The 18,190-nt window shown below is 46.2% G+C and overlaps 1 protein-coding gene across 1 annotated transcript in view; it reads right to left on the bottom strand.

The window, feature by feature from the left end:
- Positions 1-17,166, bottom strand: part of RUNX1 (RUNX family transcription factor 1) — a 244,159-nt gene extending 226,993 nt beyond the window's left edge. Inside the window, exon 1 of the mRNA XM_060010336.1 lies at positions 16,678-17,166. Coding sequence (XP_059866319.1) covers positions 16,678-16,735 — 58 coding nt within the window. The 5' untranslated portion in view covers positions 16,736-17,166. The remainder of the gene's footprint in view (positions 1-16,677) is intronic.
- Positions 17,167-18,190: the final 1,024 nt, after the last annotated feature.

Raw genomic sequence — 18,190 nt, 5'->3', positions numbered from 1 at the left:
TGAAACTGAATGTGCTTTGGGATTTTTGAAACTTTTGACCAAATCTTCAGTGATCCTTGGATCGATCATTAGCTGGTCTTTTTGATTACCTCTTTTCTAGATTTCAAGAACCTCTTCAAAGACATGCTAACAATCCCTTTACAAAAAGGGAAGGAAAACAAGTTATTCAAAACCAGGCACTGGAAGGATTCAGACTGACAGTACCATGCATTTCAAATACAGTTTTAGAATAGTTAAGGGCTCTTTCATCATCAAATCATAGTCCTACTTCCCATGATGCCTGTAATTAGAGACTCAGATCACTCATTTTGAATTTATTTCAGAGGACATGAGTGTCCAGGCTACACCCTCTCTAGAAGACCATCTCTTGGGAATATGCATAGTTTAGTGGTTAAGTGCTGAAGAGCCAAATCCAGACTGGAGTGTAATTCAGCCCTGCCACTTCCCAGCTGTGTGACCTTGGACAAATCTCTGGGCCACTCTGGGCCTTAGCCACTCGTGTAAAATGAGGAGGCTAATTGTCCCCACTGTCTATGTGACAATGATGACATGAGTTCTATTTGTAAGACACTTGCAACAGGGCCCAGCCCATGGAAAATGCTTCATAAGAGTGCTTGTTCAATAAAACTTGACATTCCAACAGTGCTTTCTCATCACTTCCTATCAGCTGACTTCTGTCTTCTGAATTTTTTTTTTTTTTTTTTTTTTTTTTGCGGTACGCGGGCCTCTCACTGTTGTGGCCTCTCCCGTTGCGGAGCACAGGCTCCGGACGCGCAGACTCAGCAGCCATGGCTCACGGGCCCAGCCGCTCCGCGGCACGTGGGATCTTCCCGGACCAGGGCACGAACCCATGTCCCCTGTATTGGCAGGTGGACTCTCAACCACTGTGCCACCAGGGAAGCCCTGTCTTCTGAATTTAATCATAGTGTACGTTAACCAAAGCAACCTGGATGCATTGTTCTAGGAGTACCTAATTTTCTCTCCCTTGCCCTAGTTTTTCAGTAGAAAAATTATTGAAAATTGAGTTAACAGGCTTGGCTTACTCTAGAAAGTAATCCCAGTGTATCAGTTCTTTCTGGTTTGCCCTCAGCAGACTGGAATCATGGACGCTTTTAGTTTCTGCTCTTAGTTATGGGGTATATGACTGACTGCCCTGCTTTCAAGCTCCCTGCTCATGGACTGTTAGTTTCTGTGGACGGCTTGGACCAGCACGAGGGGGCTGAGGTGGGACCAGGGTTCAAACTAGGTGTAGGAGTAAAAACATGTAGCAGAGGGTCAACTCGTTACATCTTTTTATTTCCTTGGCCCATAAATAAATGGGAATTGACCATAGTGCACTGGTTCCTAAGGGTTCCCTGGAGCAGTGTTTCTCAAACAGGGTGATTGTAGCCCTTGGGAGACATTGGGCCATGTGTGCAGACAGTTTTGGTTGTCACATCTTGGAGAGCCGGTGCTACTGGCATCTCGTAGGTGCGGGTCTGGGTCACGGCTACACATCCTGCGATATACAGGCCCCCTCAACGAAGAATGAGCCCATCCCCCATGTCAACATTGGTGAGGTTAATTCAAGGCAAATTCTCAGCCTGCATGATGTCAGATGCCTTCCTTAAAACACCAGAGCTGACAGATCTCAGGCACCTGCTTCCTAGTTTTACAGGGACTAGAAGATCAGGGTGCAAGGGCGCACATAACCCCAGTGGAGACCGCGAATCAGCCCGAGGCTCCTTCTGTCACACTCCACGCCTCGCCCCGTACATCAGTCATTCACTGCCAGCAGCACGGAGGCATTAGATGCCCACGTGCGGTCACATGAATGACAGGATCAGGGTTCACTTTTGGGATTTGGGTTGCCATAGTGTGTAAAGAGGAAAACAGGAAAATCAAGCAGAACGGTGTCTAATGAAAAAAAGCAAATCAGATGGAAAGGAAAAGCGCTTTACAATCGGTAGAATCAACTCGAAGTGTCCCGTGGGTCAGGCAGCCCTCTGGTGCTCCTAACTCAGTCCTCACGACAGTCTCTAAGGTGGCATCATCGTCATTGCCACTCTGTACAGATGAGAAAAGCGAGGCCCAGAGTGGGGAGGCAGTCTGCCCATAGGATGGAAGTTGGGTAAAGCAGAGAGAATACATGCTTCCCATGGGCTCAGCCTCCTACAAGCTGTATGGCCTGGGTGGCTTTTAGTCTATTTTACTTATTTTATTTTTAAACATTTTAATCTATTTTTTATTCAAAATTGTAATATTTTTATTTTATTTTATGTTTTATTTATTGTTTTACTTAATTTTTATTTTATATTACAGTATAGTTGACTTACAATATTGTGTTAATTTCAGGTGTACAGCAAAGTGGTTCAGTTACACGTATATATCCTTTCTTTTTCAGGTTCTTTTCACATATAGGTTATTACAGAATATTTTATATTCCTTTTTTAAATCAACTGGGGATTAAGAGCTGTATTTATCTCACAACGGTTTTTGATTAAAAGGGATGATGGAGGGGATGTGCCTGATACATTGTAAGCACTTGGAGAATGTTAGCTGTACTTGTCATTATTGATAAGCAACAATGTAACTTAATTATCTAATGTGAAGACCAGAATCTTTCCCAGCAAGAGTGTGAAGGAGGCAGGATGCAACTGGGGGAGGGGCCTCCCTCCCTATCTCCCTTGGTGTGGACTTTTCCAGAACCCATGGCCGGGTCCAGGCCGCAAGGGTTGTCCAGGCTCACGTGAGGCCGCGGGGTCAAGGTCCCTCTCTGTTTTTATACTCTTTCAGGCTGTGTGATCTTCACAGAAAAACAGACGAGCGAGAGGAGGCTGTTTAGAAACAACTCCAACTACTTCTGTGTAAATGACCTGCTGGATTCTAAACTGACTTGTCCCTGTTGGGGGTGAGATGTGTCCCACAAAATGGTGGGAGGCCACTGTGGGCAGGTCAGCTTGGACCTGAGGCCAGGACTCCCCAGAAGAAACCAAAGCCTGAGTAAAGGTCAAGTGGAACTCACGGAGCAAAGATGGAAGAGGGAAGGAGGGAAGTGGGGCTGGGACAGACCAGGCTTTGGGGTGTATGCAGAGGGTGCTAAATAAGTACGGCAAGGGTGTTTTCTGAGTCACAAGAATTCCCCAACTATAACATTCAGTTTATACCACGGAGTTTTTGTTTCCCTGCGTACTTTGCACAGGGAAAGCAAGTCTCACACAAGGTCGCCTTTCTAAAGGAGATTTCTTAGTTTATTATTAGTTTTATCTCGAAGAATAATTAGCACGAGCGCCTTTTAATTTGTTCCCATTGAGACGTCTGCATAACAACAATTAGAGGCTGGTGGGTCTCCCTGTTTCTAGGCGAGCAGGGGACTCTTGCGGGGCTGGCTGGGACCTGGCTTTGTTGAGGGGGGGGCATGTGATTAATTATTCCGTCCTTTGCCACGTGGAGCTCGAGGAGAAAGGGAAGGAACTTTCTGAGACTCTGTGGTCACTCGCTGGAGAATAACCAGATGAGAAATGCCTTTTGTACAAATAAGGTTGGAGAGAAAAAAAGAAAACCTCAAACCCACCTACTTGAGAAAAGGATTTGTAATGATGTCAGAGGGCTGGTGACGTGGACTTTTGAAATTGCAGATGTTTCTGCAGAAGGATGGAGAGATGATTCCCAAAGGCCCATCAGTGAGTGGGTCTCTGGCTTTGCAATTGAGGACTTTGTGATGTGAAGGGTTCTGTTGACAGGAGGGCGTGAGGCCACTTTTACTATCAACTGCTTCCAGGTGGAATTTTCATCCCAGCCATGGGAATAACTGGATGTGGGTGTTTGCTGGGAACCTTGCTGAAAACCCTGGCCAGGGTCAAGGTCCTGACAGGCTGCCAGGGGCTCCCCGGCATCCTGGAGGATGGACTCCCATATGAGGCCCCTGATTTTGGTGGGGGAGGGGTCATTCCATGGGTTCTTCTGTATGTGGGTCCCAGGACATGGACAAGGATGGGGCAAGAGAGGCATCTCGGGCACAAAATGTCTCTCCAAGTCATGTGAGAGCAGGGTGAGCCTTACAGGACCCTGAGAGTGAGTGCCTCCTAAAGGTTTTTGGGGGAAGTGCCTCGCTGACTCAGTCTTACCCCAGATGGACTGCCAGACTGATAAACTGGCAACTAGCTGGTAGGAAGATAGGCTTAGTCATGGTCTCCCTCCACCCTCACCCCCAGCCAGCATTTCGCCATCATCTTGGGAACAGGTGATTCCAATGTACGCTTCATTGAGCACTGCTGGCTTAGAGAAACATCCCTTGTGGACAACCCTGGAACCACCAGGATGTCTCCCTTGGGGGCTGCTCTGATGGGGAGGGGCTATGAGGATGAAACTAGTGGTCAGGGGAGCCAATGACACCGACGTTGGGGACCTAAAGCCACCGAATGCATCTAGAATCATGTGAGCAGTCCAGGACGGTGAACTTGACAGTGGACAGTGGCCTCAGCTTGAGGCCACCTGAGGTTCAGCAACCCCCCCCAATAGTGTCACTTGCTGTCCAGGGCCCTTGGCCAGTCTCTAACTCCACAAAGCTCAGCTCTTTTTTGCGTCAAACTGACAGAATGGTAACATCCACCCTCCTCCCTGCAGGCAGACCCTGAGCTCTGCAGAACAAACCCCTCATTTTACCAGCAGCTTAACCTCAGGCAGGTTACCTAACCTCTTCATGCCATGCTCCCCTGAATAAAATAGGATTAGTAATGAGGGTACCTACTCACAGGTTTGTGTGAAGGATTTAACGAGTTAACACAAGGAAAAGCTTGGTGCAGTGCCAGTGCTGGCACATAGCATATGCTCAATAAACACTACCTGTTGCTATGGTCCTCTTTAATATTTGTAAGCTCAGCGTCTGCCAAGGAGCGCTAAGACCATTTGTGCACTGCTGCATGGTGAGAGGAAGAGACCCAGGTCTTCATCCTGCTACATGCTGGTTCCTGGCACAGCTACAGGGCCATGTTCTGGGCTTAGCACAGGTTCCTTTCCTGCCCCACCTCCATTCTGTACACCGTCAGTGGCATGTTCCAGAGTTACCTTTACTTACTGACTTCTTCTCTGTGTCCATTGCTTCGTATATATTATCTCAAACCCTTTTGACAACCATACAAAGTAGGGATCATTGCACCCACTTCACAGGTGAGAAACCCAGGCTCTGCAAGATTGGGGAAGCAAGTGAAGTTCACACAGGCAGCCCAGTGCTGGCAAGGGGGTAGAAACGAACCCCCCGGCCCCAAAGCGCTGGGCTCCCTTCTCCCCTTCTCCCCAACCCACTCGGTGGTCAAGCCTGTCCTTCTTGTGGCCTCCCTGGCAATGACAGCTCATAGAGCAGGGCTGGGGCTCAAGAACACACGGTCCCTTCTGGAGTGGAGTTGATACTTCAACACCTATGGGGGGATGGGGGGCGGATGGAGTGGGAGGTTAAGGTTATATAAAAGCTATTATATATGGAAGGGATAAATAACAAGGTCCTACTGTATAGCACAGGGAACTATATTTAGTATCCTATGATAAACCATAATGGAAAAGAATTTAAAAAAAGAATGTATATATATATATATATATATATATATATATATATATATATATGTATATATAAAACTGAATCAATTTGCTGTACAGCAGAAATTAACACAACATTGTAAATCAATTATACTTCAATAAAAAACCAAACCAAACAAAAAAACAAAGCAAAACACATTGATTGGAGCTTCAGCTGAAGGACTCAAGGCTGCTGGTACAAGCTGAGTCCCAGCGAGCAAAACACGAAAAGTACAGGTATCTGGGGACGTCCTGACTCAAACTGAGGTGTTCATGGGGGGGGGGCGGACATCACAACTTGCCTTTTTAGTTTTTATCTTATTTTAATTTCTATTTTGGGGATGTGTTGTATACTGCGCATACTATAATTATATGAGTACAGTAGTGCAGGCATGTAATTTCTAGGTACATAAATGTGCGTAGGTTTGGGGACATGCTAAATCGGTTTTACTTATGTTTGGCGTGATCAGAAGAGTTTGGAAATGACCATCTTGCTGCTCAGCAGTTCCTGGTCCACTTGGACGCCGCTTCGCTGAGCTGAGTACATCAGGGGAAGAGATGTCAATGGAATCTCTAAGGCATGAGAATTGAACACCGGCTCGTGTGTGTGTGTGACAGAGACAGAGACAGAGAGACAGAGAGAGGGCTTTATCTCTCTTGAGGGAGGCCACTTCCTAGTGTAAGAGCTTTGAATCCAGAGTGCTGTGAAGATAGATATCCCTAATGGGAATTGTAGCTGGGTTCAAATTTGGTCTGAAGACAGCAACTGCACACTTCCCAGGGGCTCCCTTGAGAGCTGGTCTCCGCACCCTCTGTGTGAACACGCTTGCGTCCTCTTCTGCTGGTCGTTCAGATTTCACGAGAGATTCTCATCAAAACCAACCTGCTTAACTGGACACTTGCCTAAGGGGGACGGGGGGCACATGGTGGGTGCTTTGCTGAGGCAGTGCTGGGTTTCCGGGTAAGAGAGGACACCCAAACCACAGGGCAGGAAAGAGCATCCAGCCTGCACCAGTGAGGCTGTTCCGTTCCTGACACATACCTACAGCAGTTCTTCTGGGCTGTGGGCTCCGCATAAATTGTCTACCTGATGTTTCCACACAGAGAAAGGGACTTGGCCTGTCAAGAGCTGTGACTAAGGCAAAGGAATGGAGCGTGATTAGGAGAGATGTCCCCAAGTGGAATCAGTCTGCCAAGTCCAGTGTCTGCAAAACTCTAGGGTCAGGAGGAGAGCTGACCCATTTTCTGGTTCTGACTCAGGGACTGACCAGTGGTGGGACCTCGGACAAGGAAATGTCTGTGGTGCCCTGAGGCAGAGAGATGTCTAAGATGATTCCAGCCACATATATATAACTATAACTATATATATATATAACTAAATATTACTATATATATATAGTTATATAGTTTCAGATGCCAACTGAGACTATATAGAGTTATATATAGAGAACACACACACATAACTTAGAAAGTATCACATGGGACAATGTCTCACAGTTTACATGTCTTGTAGTTCATTTGTTATTTAAACAGATTCATCCACCTCTAGGATACAATTATTTCTTTGTTTTGAACACAATCTAGAGGGAAGCATGTAGGAGGTGTAGTTTTTTTTTCTTTTTAACGTGAAGTAATGATGTGGGATGATTGGCAGTTGAACAGAATTTCCATTGTTGGCATTTGTACTTCTTTATACCACCCCCCCCCCCGCTTCGCAGTCCTAATATTTGTTTAAGGTTGTTCAGTGATTGTTCCTCTCCTCTCGGACTTTGAGAGTCATAGCCATTCTGATCTTTATGAATGGCGGAGTCGATAATAATAAAACAGCAGTGTGAGTTTCTGTTCATACCCATCAATGCCTAGATCATTTCGTTTTTGCCCAATGGTTCCGTGTTGCTCAGGCTGGATTGCAAAGGGCAGAGACAAGAGAGCAAACTCATAAAAGATGCGGCTATTCTTTCCCTTCCTCCTAATTCCTCCAGACCCTTGCATGTATATATATTTATATGCAGTTTCAGGGTTTACAAACTGTACGCTTTCAAAGCGGGTTAATGTCAAGTTCAGCTGTGACTGTTAGCAAGGTGGATAGGGCTGCACAGATGCAGCCTGCAGATGGTGTGGCATGAGGGGCCTCATACACGTAGTTCAAAGTGCAAACAGAAGCTGCGTAATAAAGCAGCAAACTGTGGTTGGCATTGAAACTGCTCCTGGAAACATGGTGCCCTAACTCATGTATTTTAGTCTACATTCTCTTTTGCACGTTTTGAAGTTGTAATAAGAAATAAACATCAAAGCCTATAGATGTCAAGATATTTTGTGTGTAGAAAATGGAAATTATTCCTCCCCTGAGCAATAAGAGATTTTCTGATGACCTCCCTTAAAGATTTTCTGCTTAGCCTCCCTTAAAAAACTCACCCACAACAGCCTATGACCACCAAACAGCGTGCAGTGTGCTCAGGGTTCTGACTTTATTTTTACTGAATTATAGTTGATTTACAATGTTGTGTTAGTTTCAGGTGTACAGCAAAGTGATTCCATTTTGCATGTATCTCTATATAGGTATTCTTTTCCAGATTATTTTCCATTATAGGTTATTACAAGATATTGAATATAGTTCCCTGTGCTATGCAGTAGGTCCTTGTTGTTTATCTATTTTATATACAGCAGTGTGTATCTGTTAATCCCAGGGTTCTGACTTTTGTTTTCTTTTTTTAACATATCCCTATTCAGCAACCTGACTACTGCAATATTCTCTAGATCGGTCTTCAGGATCTACTACTAATGAAAAAAATCTGAATTCCTACACATTTTCAGAAAAACTGAAGTGCTCCTCAGGACCAATATAGCCCTCAAGGAGAAGAGGAGACAGAGGCTTGCTTTGAGGTCCCAGGATATATTGGATTTATTGCTCATATCTTATAATTTTGTTCCCTATCAGAGATCAGGAAAGGTTTATTTTAGGAGTCCTAGCCTTCACAGAGGATATCCGAAAGACCAGGAGTAAAAGCCAGATGGTTGGCAGGGAAGGTAAGCAGGAGTTTTGCAAAATGTTGGAGTAACTTATTTCTCCCAATGGACATGGTTTCAAGACTTAAGTTGAGTCGTTAACTTTGCATCAGTTTAGCACAGGCTGCAAGTTTACACAAAAAAGCGTCAGACTTGAAATCAGCAGAGCCATTGAACAAGCCCAACTAGCCGACTGCGATTTCCATTTTGGGTGACATTTTACCTTGGGGGCCCCTAAAATGTCTGGGGGAGCCCACTGTTTAAAAAGAAGTCCATCTGAAAATAGCCACAGAAGGACCACGGGCTGGTAGGGCAGTGCTGTCCACGAAAGCAATGATCCTCAAGGAATACTAAGCTTGCAGCAAAGCAAAACGAAAGCTTTACACTGTTTCTTATTTCAGGGAAAAACTGAATAAAGGCTTTTTTTTTTTTTTTTTTTTTTAAGGCATTGACTTGTAGGGAGGTAGATTTGTATCCAGACTCAGGAAGTAGACAGGCCAGTAACTATGAAGCAGAAATAATCTGTAACTTGCGGAAATACAAGTTATGAATGTGTTCTATCTCCCACATAGAGCGATATTATCTGGTTGTCGTATTTCAGTCAAAGGTAAAAACATCTTTAGGTAAATTTAAGGAGGGCGACTTAAAAGAAAATTTCCCTCAAGAAATTCTGTAGAAAGAATTCTCTTAAAAAAAGATGTAGGGCTTCCCTGGTGGCTCAGTGGTTGAGAGTCGGCCTGCGGATGCAGGGGACACGGGTTCATGCTCCGGTCCGGGAAGATCCCACATGCCGCGGAGCGGCTGGGCCCGTGAGCCATGGCTGCTGAGCCTGCGCGTCCGGAGCCTGTGCTCCACAACGGGAGAGGCCACAACGGTGAGAGGCCCGCGTACCGCAAAAAAAAAAAAAAAAAAAAGATGTAGAGTGTGGGCTGTGGGGTTTTGAGAATTCAAAAGAGTGAGGAAGAGATAAAAGGAAACTAGTTATAGTTAGTATTGATGTATCCTAACAGATACATCAATCCCGGGGCCAGGTGTGGTGGTTCACATACAAGCCACACTCCTGTCCATACAAGGCTGGCTGTTTTTCTTTCCTAACACTGTGGGAGTCAAGTGTGCTTCTGGGTTTTGACCCTGAAAATAGGTGTAACCCTGGCTCCCCTTTAACCAGCTCCCTGCTCCGCCCCCTCCCATCTCCTGCCTGTTTTGCTTTCAGTAAGTCAAGAATAAAAGGGGCCGGGGGAGGGATAAATTAGGAGCTTGGGATGAACAGATTCACACTACTATATATAAAACAGAGAAACAGCAAGGACCTACTGTATAGCACAGGGAACTATATTCAATACCTTGAAATAAACTATAATGGAAAAGAATCTGAAAAAGGATATATATATTCTCTATATATCATATATATATATATATATATATAGTATGTATGCATATAACTGAGTCACTTTGTTGTATACCTGAAACTAACACAACATTGTAAATCAATTACACTTCCAAAAAAAAAAGACCTTTGCTTTAAGGTGACTTCATTTTCTTCCATAAAGCAAAAAAAAAAATAAAATAAAATAAAAGAAGAAGAAAAAAGAAAGAAAGAAAAAAAGGATAAATATCACCCTCTCCCCCACCCCCAGCATCCACCTGCAACTTCTAAGAAGGACTGAAGGAGGAACTTCGAGTTTCTCTGCATGTATTTTCAAAGCACTGTCCACATGGAAAACATAGGAGGTGAGATGTCACCTGGAAAAAGCAGGATACCTGCCTGGGAGCAGTCCACAAGTCCACTGTCCTAGGCTTCTTCCCGCTAGAGACCCTGTGACATTGTTCTGGCCTATGAGATACATAAGGGGGAGTTGGCAGAGAGGGGCTTCCTTCCCTGAGTAAAAAGATGGAGCTTCACAAAGAGAAGGGTTTGAAGCCCCTCATCTCCTTCCTGCCTGGACAGGTCTGAGATGCAGGCATCTCACGGTGGAACCGGAACACAGGAGCATCCCGCCGTATCAGCCCTGGACCACTTACTCCCTATCCATGCCTGGCTGCTTGAGCCACCGTAGCCGAGTTTCCCGTAATATGCAGCAAACAGAGTTCTCACTGGTAGATCCTAGCAAGAGCTTCACGCCCTTTATGTCACTGTTAGAAAATGCAGCACTTCAGTCGGCTTTTGGATGCGTGGTTTACTTTTCCACCTGAGTTCCTTCTTTCCCTTCTCTGGCATTGTTCAGTGTTATCAGGAGAGTAAAGGGGAGAAGGATGGGGGAGAGAGATTAGGGAGCGAGAGATTCAGGAAGTTAAGAGAGGATGAGGGGATGTCTCTCTGACGAAAAGGGAAGTCTATGTGATCCAGGGGAGTGTCCATCTTACTTGTCCAGTAGGTCAAAGGTTACGCGAGGCTTTAAACTCCGTTTCATGTTCAAGAATTACCCATAGTTCTCTGAACGCACACCCTGATTATGTTCACAGCTTGCAAAGCTCTTAAAAGAAATGCTCCCTTTCTACCGCTCTGGGGCATCATCTTATGGGGGCGGATGTGAAGGCAGGCCAAGAAAGACACATCACTTGAGGCTTATTTTACTCAGCAAAGAGGCTGAGGCCGGGCATTGGCAGCCCCAAGGAGAAGGGACAGGGGAGCTCAAGGAACAAGAGTTTCAGAAAAAAGTGTTTTGCAAGTTTTAAGGTCTGTTTCAGGCACCAGAGCAGCTTCTGGAGAGTTCTCTGAAGAGTGGGGGTTGGAAAAAACAATTTGTTTTTGAGAGAATATGGGAAAATGCTTGCCATATGTGAAATGGTAGGATAGCTGTTTCCCACCAGAAAATAAAATAATTAACAAAAAATAGTCGCTTCATGTTGTTAAACTAAGAAAATTTGTGATGCATTTTATGGTACCTCTTTCTGACACGTTTAAAGATTTCCAACAGGAACTCTGTCATTCGGAGGCAAGTTTGTCTAGAACATTATTAGCCCCTTTTGCAGAACTAAAACGAGACACAGAGATGTCTAATGACTCATCTAGGTCACTAGGAAGTTACCTGAGAAACTGAAAATTCGCTTGAGTTTCCTGTGCAGCCTCCACTCCTGCCCCCAACATGACAAGCACCCGAGGTGCCTTCACTGCTGGGCTTTGACAAATGCATGGTCAGAAATGTCACCAGAAGCACGGAGCCAGGAACCTGCAGAGGGTCACCGGGTGAAGTAGCTTTTTCATTAAGAAGGGCCTTCAGTAGAGTAAAGCGATACCAGGACCTCAAGGAGGAGAAACTTCTGTCAAGATTCCAATACAACACGCCCCAGTTAGCCTCAATATTGAAAAGCTAAGCCCGTGGAGTTACGTAAAGAGCCCTTGCTCTTCCTCTGTCCTCTTTTTGGTTACTAACAAGTAGAACAAGGGTAACATGGTGTTGAAGAGGTGGACCTCCCACACCCCACTGTGGTCCTGCTGCCCCACCTCTGCCCTGGGTGGACCCTCACCTAGACCCCCCTTCCCTCCATTCTTGGCTCCGACCTTCCACACCATCTCCTCCCCAACCCCTGGGACTCTGTCTCCAGGGAGCCTCTCCCGGGGTCCCCCCACGGCCTCGTGACTTCTCCTTTCTGAGAGGAGACAGCTCTGACTGAGCGTCATCTTAGGAAACTGAACATCAGTAGCCACGGCTGACATTAGCTGCCCGTTATATTCATGACTGTGCTGAGCACTTCACACTGGTTGCTTAGTTCAGTCCACGCAGGTACTTTAACGACAGGTCCTACTACTATCCTCGCTTTATACACGAGGAAACCAAAGCTCAAGAGAGAAGCTGCTATTCGGGAAAAGCCAGACAAATGGAAGAGATAGCAAAGGGCGTCACTGTCCTGAGTCTGTACCTGCCCCTCATTGAGCCCCCGCGCCTTCCCTTTCTGGTCCTGGCAGCTTTTACAAACTCCTGGGCTCTGTCCTCTAGACCGACACCCGCAGGCGTTTCCCTATTAGATTCTGCACGTGCAGTGGCCCTGGAGCCTCCCTCTGCCCCAGCATCACTTTCTTTCTCAGTAAAGGGGCAGATCTTTTCAGAGAACACATTTCAGATCTATTTCAAGAGAAGAGAGAAATCTCCTGGCTATGAATTTGCTTCCAAAGCTCTTCAAGCCTTCTTGCTGGTTAGATCCTGGCTCAGCTGCTCCTTCTGAAGTTGCTTCTGTCCCTGGTGGCTCACTGTGCCGGCCCTTAGAGTGTGGGCAGGTGCGGGGCCTCCTGTGGCCTGTCCCCCACCCCCAAGGGGGGAGTGTGTCCTGGGAGGGTTTGGAATTACAGGGACGATCCCTGGGGAAGAGGCAGAGCTAAGGAGGTGATGTCTTTTGGGGGACTGAGTTTTGCTCTTTTAAAGCTTAAACATTTCAAAATCGCCTTGTCATTTTCAAAGGCTTCTTAGCATGCAAAGGAACTAAATGGCAAAGGCTATGATTGTGAGTTTAGCTAGATTTTAACACCTTTTTTTCCCCCTCAGTTTCAAAATGTGTGGGCAGTTTCAGAATGCAAAGCTGCATCTCACATGGGGGAGCTGGGGTCTGATTCTTCCACATCCAGGAGGGCACTTAGGAAAAGTACAGGTTCCTGGTGGCTCAGAGGGAATCAGATTTGCTAACACACACTGTTAGGGACTGAACTGTGTCCTCCCCAAGTTCATACTTGAAGTCCTAACTCCTAGTACTTCAGAAGGTGACTGCATTTGGAGATTGGGCTTTTACAGAGAAAATTAAGATTAAACGAGGTCCTTCGGGTGTGCTCTAATGCAATATGACTAGTGTCCTTGTAAGAAGAGGAAATTATGACATAGGTAAATACAAAGGAAGACCGGCTGAGGACATGGAGAAGATGGCCTTCTACAAGCCAAAGAAAGAAGCCTCAGAAGAAACCGACCTCCTGACACCTTGAAACCTTCCAAAAAACAAAGCTACACCAGGATTCACCATGAGATTTCTGACTTCCAGGATCATGAGACAACCCACCCCAGTCCGTGGTAGTTTGTTACGGCAGCCCTAGCAAACTAATACAGTTTTCACACAGTGTCTGATACCCAGTTAAATCGACGGCTTTCTGTGATCTTACAGCTTCAGCAGAGCCAGAAATGCCTTCATAAATATTTCTCTGAAAAAAGTGGCAAACCGAGGCTCACAGAGAAGCACGCTTCACACGTGCAGCCTTGGATCCTGCAATTCCCTTTGAGAGATGCCTCGAGAAGACAGCGGAGAGTCAGCCCCGCCGAGATTTTTACCTGTGGTTCTAGGAACTCGGAGGCACATTAGCATTCAGGCTTTGCATAGACCACTAAGCCACTTCTAAGAACAAGGCTACCTGAGGCATTTTGCAAAAACATACGTGCCGATGCTCTTCCTCTCTAAGCCTACCGCAGCTCTGAGGGCCCACACGTGGTACCCCTCCAGGAGACCCAAGTTTGGGTCCTGCAGAGACTTCACGCCGTGAACCACGTGGAATCATGCAAGGGAATTTCAACCACACCTCGTCTTCTTGCCTGAGCACATTCAGTGAGAAGCCGGTGCAGTGGGACAGAAAGAGAGCGGCCTTCTCTGTGGTAGACCACACTTGTTTTGCATGCCAGGCTCTCAGACTCTCGCTTGCCTTGTCACACAGAAGGGAACAATGGTTTGCTGGGCGCCACGCTTCTTTTTCCCCTCCATTTCCACATGGGTATCTTGCTAAAAATGAGTTACGGGTTTCCTCCTGTGAGAATTGCATGCACTGATAAAAGACCATCCCAGGAACAAAACAAAATGTTTTCCCTGCTCGCTCGGAGCTGCAGCTGGGGAGGGCACAGACACTTTAAATTACAGGCAGTGAGAAATGACCACAGTGCTGGGAGCCGCTGATGGCCGGGCTGGGGAAACAGGGGTACCAACTCTGGGGAGAACACTTTGTTAGAGAGGAGGGCGATTCTTCTAGCATCACACTCTGAGGCACTACCCACATAGCACCAAATGCCATGACATTCTGCCACCTTTCCAGCTCAGATGAGTGGTGTGGACAGCTAACACAGACAATGTAAACCCTTGGCTTGACAAATCACCTAGATAAAGTGAGCTGTGAAAATGGCCAAGATTTCACTTTGATTCTCTGAAATTCAATCTCAATATTATATTCTTGAGTTAGAGATTATGAGAGGCCCCGAGTTCCTTGGAGAGGAAGGAGTGAAAAGACCTTTTCTCACAAGCCCTTCTAGGTCTTGCTTGGGGTCCTGGGGTCCACTCCATTTTGCCCCCTTGAAAGCTAACTGCCACTGGTTCCTAACCTGGGGCAGGCTGGTGACTGTCCTGGGGACACAGAGGCTGTGGGGCTGCGTTAGAGGCTGAGCTCCCTGTCTTTCCTGGCATCTGAGCAGGTCACCGGGTCCCCTCATTATCTCTGTTGTCCGACCAGTAAGGACAGAAGGCAGGCCAGCACTGCACACAGAAATCCAATCTATTACCCAGTGGAATGTTGAAAACTTTCCTGAACCTGCCTTCCTGAGTTGATAGAATAGGAAACAATCATCGTTTGGAGGGGGTATTGAAAGCAGCGTCGAAGCAGGAAGATCTTTTTTTTTTTTGTCTGTTATTCTACAAATATTGCTTCCTTGCTTGTTAGCGGCCTAGAGGAAATGCAACGAGAGCCGTCCACAGCTTCTCACCAGCGGCCGGCGTTTCGGCCCATCGCCGCGAGGATGTGTGACTCATATGCATCGCATGATTCAACTTCACTAAAATGTCCTCAGCTGCCAGTAAAGAAGCACTCGAAAACCCTTTAATTTGTAGCTTTGAATCAGTTAATGACTTGCTTTCTTCTCCGTCTGAAATCCTACTGTCCCCCAGCACACACACACACACACACACACACACACACACACACACACAGATCTTTGTCAAGTGTTTAAATTTCAGAGACCCGGAAACATAGAGGCTCTGTGACATCCACAATAGCGTTTGTTGTGACAAAGTGGCTGGCAGCCCTCTGCATTCTTCGGCTCACTTGGCTTGATGAATAAATAATGAGTCACAGATACTATTTGGGTGTGCGCGAGAGTTTGTAGCCAGAAAATTAATTATTTCCCCATCCCAACCATCCCACTCCATCCCAGCTCTGCCAAACCATGAAGCCACACTCCGCAGGCACTGGTCACAGTGCTTGCCCCGGCACACGGCAATGCCTCCGTGACATTTCTCTGTTATTATTTGTGTTGGTTTAGGCGCGGCCCTATATTCCCAGCAAAGATACACAGAACACACATGCACACACACGTACTCGTACACTCAGAGCTCAACCCCAGCTCTGTGTATTTCAAGAAGCTGGTTGCAAAAATGCACACAGGTATCCCACAGTAGCTGCTCCTATTAGGAAACGGGTAATCTAATGACTTCAGCTGCCACAAACGCTTGACTTAGGCAACTTTTTCATTGCTCTTGGCGAGAGAAACCTCTGTACCCTTTGCTTTCTTTCTCTCTCAGAAGAAGCCGGCTGCCTCTTTGCACTGAGGCTGCAAGGACTAACCCAGCATGGCCCCATCCTAGGACTTTCGACCTACACGAGTCTGCCCAGCTCCTGTTCTCTCTGCCTTTTGGAGACAACTGACTTGCTACTTGGTCCCTGCCGTTCCCGCCCGGGCTGTGAGCCTACCTCCGCCTCTGCCCTACGCTGGCACCGGCCCTCCTGGCTGGCCGTGCACGAGCCCACTGAAGCCTGGGACAGGCTGGCATGTGGGGCATACTGCACGCCCAGCGCAGAACAACTCAGCCACAGTCATCCCAGGCAAGGGGCAACCGAAGAAAACCCAGAGAGCTTCCTGCAAACGTTCTAATCTCTAGGATTTTAATCCGGAGCAGCCCAACTTACTTGCACTTGACAAAGTTCTCACCCACCGACTGAACCCTTCAACAGCTCAACTAAGTATTTATGAGAACATTTCTGAAGAGGGGCCATCTGATGAAGAAGTAATCCAATAGTCTTGAAATCATATGCCCGAGTCTGAATTCCTCCTATCCCAGACAGACAGGGCACCGGCAGGGGCTCTCTCTGCACCAAGTTACAACAGGCTGCCACTTCATTACCAGCAACGCTGAGCAAAAGTAGATATGAAAAGCCCAGAGCGTACTCACCTCTCATGAAGCACTGTGGGTATGAAGGAAATGACTCAAATATGCTGTCTGAAGCCATCGCTTCCTCCTGAAAAGGTACCTTCTTCTGAAGGCGGGGGATTCAATGATTTCTTTTACCTTAAGAACGAAAACCCAAGAAAGGTCACTGTTTTAACCTCACCCCCAACCATGGTTTCCTACGGCTCCTTTTCTCCCCCCCCTCGACACCTCTGGGGCTCCCTGAGCCTTATGAAAAAGAATGTACCTTTGCGAAGACAAATATTCAAATTGGTAAAGATTAAAAAAAAAAAAAAGCGGCGTCTTGGCTGTGGGTTGATGATGTTCAGAACTCTGCGAAACCCTGTGGTTTGCAGTCAGTGTGATTCGTCCTGCTTACTGACCACTATGCCGGGCTCAGACTTCTGACACTGCCAGGCTACCCAACTTGTGGTTCTGTGGTTGTTTATGAGGCCCAAAGAAGTTTTCACACAACCCAAATTACAAATTTAACTGTTCCCCTTTCCATAGCCCATCTTAATTGGTTCTTGCCAATCATGTGACTTCAGTGATGTCAATTCTTTTTTTTTTTTTTTACTTTCTGAGCAATGCCCTTCCTTCCCTCCACCTGCCCTCCCCCCGGGTGGTGCAAGAAAATAGCCGAGTAGACTTTGCAAGAGAGAGAGAGAGAGAGAGAGAGAGAGAGAGAGAGAGAGAGAGGACTGTAGAAGAAAGTGACTCAGTCTCTTATTTTATCAATGGTCTTTGCTGATTTAGTACAACTTGAGTCCTGTTGTTGTTATTTGTGGTTTTGGGAACTCCTGATTATTTTGATAAAGATTTCATTGCTGCTTATTCAATAGTAATTCAACCCTAGCATCGGGCTGCTGCTCAGACAGGATGTGGACCTCATCATTTAAGATGCTGGGCACTGGCTCAGGAGAATTCAGCCCTTGGTAAAGACGATCATGGCATAAGTGAAACTAGGAAAGGAAAAAAAAAAAACTAGAAGGGAATGTTTTGATGAGAGTCTGACCCCTAAGGGGGTCTAGCAACTTACTGGTATTTTAAAGCCTGCAAAAAGGAAAGCATTTTAATTTTGTGATCAAAAGACCCTTTTAATAAAACCAAAAGTTTGTGGTTTTCTTCCTGCTAACTGGACGTCTTTTCAATAAAGAGATAAAATTATAGTACTCTCTTACACACACATACACACACTTGTAACTTAGGAAGCTAAAGGAAAACAAAGAAAAGAGAGATTCTGTATTTTGGGTCCAAGCAGTGGCTATCTGGCAACTGTTTACTTTTTGTTCTCACCCATGAAAGAGCGCTGTATTGCCTTTTCAACTCAAATCAGTAGGCTAATTCAGCCCAGGACTACCGTAATTGTACTTTGAGAGCATTTAGAAGACCTCACAAAAGATAGAGGAACCAGAGGCGGTGATCTTCCAGAGCAAGAGGCTGATGAAAGAATATTATACAGCTCATCCTCTACCTTAGGAAGAAGACATGCCGGCTTGCAAGTGCTAAAAATAGG

Source organism: Delphinus delphis, chromosome 4 (assembly GCF_949987515.2).
Source record: "Delphinus delphis chromosome 4, mDelDel1.2, whole genome shotgun sequence".
NCBI classification, from domain to species: domain Eukaryota; kingdom Metazoa; phylum Chordata; class Mammalia; order Artiodactyla; family Delphinidae; genus Delphinus; species Delphinus delphis.
Note: the sequence above shows the minus strand (reverse complement) of the source record. Positions and strands in the feature narration are given on the sequence as shown.